This window comes from Myotis davidii, unplaced genomic scaffold (genome assembly GCF_000327345.1).
Source record: "Myotis davidii unplaced genomic scaffold, ASM32734v1 scaffold97, whole genome shotgun sequence".
Lineage (NCBI taxonomy): Eukaryota > Metazoa > Chordata > Mammalia > Chiroptera > Vespertilionidae > Myotis > Myotis davidii.
Window position 1 is genome coordinate 3,558,163 of NW_006289392.1, and position 5,502 is coordinate 3,563,664.

Genomic DNA, 5,502 nt, shown 5'->3' on the forward strand with positions numbered 1-5,502 from the left:
TGAACTGGGCCTCTAGTAATCAATAAGAGATAATAGCAAATATTAGCAAGGATGTGAAGAAACTGGAATTCTCATACACTGGTTTGGAAGTTTAGTAGTTCTTCATAAAGCTAAACATAGAGTTACCATATAACCCAGCAATAATGCTACTCCAAGCAAAATGAAAACATATGACCATACAAAAACTTGTCCAAAAATGTTCCTAGCAGCATTATTCACAATAGGCAAAAAGTGGAACCCATTCAAATGTCCATCAACTGATACATGAACAAAATGTGTAATATCCACATAAGGGAATATTATTCAGCTATAAAAAGGAATGAAGTACTGATACATACTACTACATGGATGGATCTTGAAAACATTATGCTAAGTGAAAGGAGCCAGACACAAAGGCTACATATTATATGATAATCACATTTACATATTATATGAAATGTCCAGATCAGGTAAACCTATATAGACAGAGAGTAAATTAGTAGTTACCTAGGACTAGGGGAGATGGTGACAGGTGGAGTAACCACTAATGGATAGTTTCTTGTATCCATAAGATAATCAAAATGTTTTAAAATTAAGTGTGGTGGTGGTTGCACAACTCTGTGATACCTCAAAACCACTGAACTATACACTTTAAGTGGGAAAACTGTTTAGTATATGAATTATCTATATATATAAAAGCCCAGCAACCGAACGGTGGAATGACTGGTCACTATGACATGCACTGTGGTGGCCAACCAGCCCAATCTGGCCCTGATCAGCCCCCCTAATCTCCTGTGGACCCTCCCCCTGGCCAGCCCTGCCTATGGCTCCTTCCCCTGGCTGGCCCCGCCCCCCTCCCCGATAGGGGCGGGGCTGGCTCCAACTGCCCACAGCCCCGCCCTCAGCCAGCCAACCCCCCGAGGTCCCTCCGCCCCCCGCCCAGGGCTGGCTCCCCAATAGGCCAGGCCAAGGGACCCCACCCATGCACGAATTCGTGCACCGGGCCTCTAGTATCTCAATAAAGCTGTTTTTAATAAAATAATAAACATATAATCTCACAGTTTCTTTGGATTAAGAATTTGGAGCTGGGTGATTCTGGCTCAGGATATTTCATGAGGCTGTGGTCACACTGCTGATCACAGTCTCACACATTATTTTTTCTTTTGTTTTTATTGATTTTTTTTAGAGAGACAGGGAGAGGGAAAGACAGAAACATTGATATGAGAAACATGTATGGGTTGCCTCCTGCACACACCCTAGTTAGAGATCGAACCACTACATGGGTATGTGTCCTGACCAGAAATCGAACTGGTGACATTTTGGTGTACTGGATGATGTTCAACTGACTGAGCCACACACGCCAGGGCTCTTCTTACTTTTTTCTTTTCTTTTCTTTCTTTCTTTTCTTTCTTTTCTTTTTTAAGGCTTGAATGAAGCTAGAAGGTCCGATTCCAAAGTTCACTTAAATTGTTGGTAACTTGGTGGTCCCAATTGGTGAGAGGCTCAGTTCTCTTCTACATGGGCCTCTCCGAAGGGCTGCTTAAGTGTCCTCAAGGCAGATGTTTCTGTCTTTTATAACTTAGACTCAGAAGTCACACACTTCCCATACATCCTATCATTACACACCTCTGTGGTGCGAGGGTACAACACAGGGCTTGAATACTTGAATCAGGAACCATTGGGGAGCCATCATGGAAGATGGCTATGAACACTTGATAAGGAAGACAATGACAATAACAACCAACAATTCTGTGACATGTACTATGTGTCAGGCACTGTTCTCAGCTCACAATAAACCTGAGTTAATACTATTATCTCCATTTCACAGATGAAGAAACTAAGGCACAGAGAAATTGACTTATCAAGGTAACACACTTACAAACTCAGGCAGTATAGTGCCAACATACATTCTTAAAAACTATTCAGTACTGCATCCAGATATTATTTAGTTCAATTAAGTATTGCCCGTTTGTTCTCCAGAGTAGATGAACCAGTTGAAACTCCCATGAGTTTTCATTCTCCGTAAGTTCGGACTCTTGTTTGTTTTGGCCAAACTAATGGAAACTCATTCATGTTTTCATTTGCATTTCTCAATGAGGTAACATACTTATTGGCCATTCTGGTTTTCCCTTTAAGTTTTTACCTATTCAAATTCTCTGCACATTTTTGTTTTTCTTCCCAATTTGCAGTAGTTATTTCTATATTCAATCCCTATATAATACAATCTCTTGTCAGTTTAGACACTGCAAATATTTCCTTCTAAACTCTACCCATCTGTAGCCTTGCCTATAGGATGCTTTGTTAACTAGAAATCTTTTAATTATGAAGTAGTCAAAGCTATCAAATCTCATGGATTGTGTTTTGAGGATCTTAACAAATCCTCACCCCAAGGTCACAAAGATATTCTGTTTTTTTCTAATTTGCTTTAGGATTTTACCTTTCATTTAGGTCTTTTTTTTTTTTTTCCTCTGTATCTATTATTGTTCAAAAGTTTATAATGGTCTCAATTATCCATGAATAAGTGAGATCATGTGGTATTTTTCATTCATTTAGGTCTTTAATTGCTGTGGTATTTGTGTGTTTTTTATATGGTTTGAAATGGGGATCCAACTTTTTATCCACATAATAAGCCAATTTCTGAGCACCATTATCCATCTTTTCCCTACTAATTTGTGACACTACCTTTTCATGTCTCTAAATCAGTGGTTCTCAACCTGTGGGTCACGACCCCTTTGCCAGTCGAACGACCCTTTCACAGGGGTCATCTAAGACCATCCTGCATATCAGATATTTACATTATGATTCATAACAGTAGCAGCATTACAGTTATGAAGTAGCAACGAAAATAATTTTATGGTTGGGTCACAACATGAAGAACTGTATTTAAAGGGCGAGAAGGTTGAGAACCACTGGTCTAAATAGCCATGTCTCTTCCTAAATCCAGTTTAGCACTCTTATTTCCTAAGAGGAAAGCTCTATCACTGTGAAAGTTTTCACTGATACAGTAGTCCCCCCTTTCCTACAGGGAATGCATTCCAACACCCCCAGTGGATACCTGGAATCACAGATAGTACTGAACCCTATATATACCATGTTTTTCCAGTACATACATACCTTTTCACTTAAAGGAAGTGCTTTACAGCTTCTCTTTGGCATATCCAAACTGCCAGCACCATTACTCTTGTGCTTTGGAGCCATTAGTAAGTAAAATAAGCGTTACTTGAACACAAGCACTGAGATATCACAACAGTCAATCGGCTAACCCAGATGGCTACCAAGTGACTAATGGATGGGTAACATATAGAGCAAGGAGATGTTGGGCAAAGGGATGATTCAGATCCTGGGCAAGATTCCATCATGCTACTCAAAATGACGGGCAATTTAAAACTTACTATTTCTGGAATTCTCCATTTAATATTTTCAGACATGGCTGACCATGTGTAACTGAAACCACAGAAAGTGAAACCCAGTTAGGAGGGGTTTTACAGCTACTATCCTGCTTTCTATATACCAGGTCAATGAAAACTCCAACCATTACCCTTCATGATCCCCCAGGGATGCAATATTATTAGCTTGTATTCTTCCCAGAAACAGAATACCCAGTTCAGAAAGTGATTTTAAAAAAATAAATGTACATTTATTAAAAAACCTAACCAAGAACAAACCCTGGGACACTAAAAATTAACGTTTCTTCTGAAAGCCAGCAACAACCGCCAGTGCAGGCACCTGAGAAATTACAGGTGCCTCAGTCCAAACATCAGGTTTCAAATATTCTTCTTTCCAAATGGTGAAATCCTTCTCAAGTGGTTCAAACTAGCGTTCCAAGAGGTGCTGATGTGCGGGCCTGATTATGAGCACAGACAGCATTCACAGCTAGACATCTGGCTGGTCTGTGTCCAGTACCACAAACTCCAGGAACCCCCACAGCCTCAGAAAAGTTACATATCTTCGACGCTCCACTTGTAGGCAAGTTCCTGCACCGCCTTCTTGCTGGCAAGCCGGGCAAAGCGCTTCTGTTCAAATCCATTGGATCTGCAATCAAGAGATATTAATCAGCCAGAATCGTGAACTGGACACTTATTTTTGGAGAAAAAAAGAAAAGAGTTCACAATTAACAAATAAGGGAGAAAATAAGGCATGAAAAATATTTAAGGTACATGCAATAGAATCAAAAGGACAAAACATAAAATTCATCCTGTTTAGTCCTTGTTCAGACTCTTCCCAGTCTTTTATCAACTGTTCCAAACATTTACCACTCTCTAAAGGCCCAACTCACTCTCAGGTGATATCTACATCTTATACTTTATCCATTCGTTACATAAACATTTAGTGAATTTTTTACATACTAGGCAGTGTCATGAAAATGAATATAGCACAGCACTTGTCCTGATGAACTCTGAGCTCCAGCACTGGGGCAGCAGCTTGATAGGGACCAGGGACACATGGGGAGGAACTAAATTGTCCAGCATTAGGGCAAGAGCTGGAGGGGCAGCATTCTGCCAGATAGAGGTGCTGGCAGAGGCCATTATTCCTTTGATGAACCCTCCCCCAACAAGAGCCAGCAGGCAGGTGCCATATCTGAGATTCCATCAACCTGGCTCACACTGTTTGCACCTGGTGATTCCTGGAGGGCCTGCCCCACCCACCTGTCAGGTCCATCCAAGCTATTTCTAGTGGCTGTTACATACAAATGGAAAAGATTTTCCTAAAATCTGTAAAAGGAGCAGCATCTAGCCCAGGGGTGACTCGAGGGCCACAATGGGTTCTTAAACTGGACCAGAGGGCCGGAACAAAAGCATGGATGGAGTGTTTGTGTGAACTAATATAAATTCAAAGTAAACATCATTACATGAAAGGGTACGGTCTTTTTTTTTTTTTTTTAGTTTTATTCATTTCAAACGGGCCAGATCCGGCCCGCGGGCCGTAGTTTGCCCACGGCTGACTAGTCTATAAACATGATTTGTATATATAGACATAACTCTAATTCCAAAATAAAAGTCAATAAACTCTTATTTATTTTATGTAAGCCGATTTTATAATCACTTTGCAACTCTTCACTTACAAGAACAATAGGTCCTTGGGTTAAGAATGACAGCTCTGTTGGAATGGTGTTTTACATATAATAGTCTCGATCATTTAAAGAAGCCATGGCCAACTAACCACTTCTACTTGACCCAACTAAGGTCAGGAATACGAGGGGTTTGCTCCCCTTACTCTGTTTCTAATTTTGCTAGTGCTGTCTTAAAATCTTCAGACCTGTTGTGTTATCCAATTTCAGCAATGAAGAAAGTGCCAACTTGGGGTACCTCACACCGTTTGTACAGTTGTGTCTATTTACAAAAGAGGAAAGGACTTTCCTAATCTAAATTTTGTGAAATGAAGATTTAAGAAAACAGAAGCATCTAATGAAAGATTGTGTTTCATATGCTATAATTGGGACTTTCAATTGCTGCTAACTATAGTAACAGTGGCATCTTGGGTTTCAAGACTTCACTGGCTTTAAAAGAAGTAAGTGTAGTGAAA

The 5,502-nt window shown here is 40.2% G+C and overlaps 1 protein-coding gene across 2 annotated transcripts in view; it reads right to left on the reverse strand.

Annotated features, from left to right (window-relative positions):
- Positions 1-3,591: 3,591 nt before the first annotated feature.
- The window catches only part of BUD13 (BUD13 homolog), a 17,233-nt gene continuing 15,322 nt past the window's right edge, over positions 3,592-5,502 (reverse strand). For both annotated transcript variants that reach the window (XM_006761578.2, XM_015562480.1), the window contains exon 10: positions 3,592-4,011. In XM_006761578.2, coding sequence (XP_006761641.1) covers positions 3,918-4,011 — 94 coding nt within the window. In that variant the 3' untranslated portion in view covers positions 3,592-3,917. The remainder of the gene's footprint in view (positions 4,012-5,502) is intronic.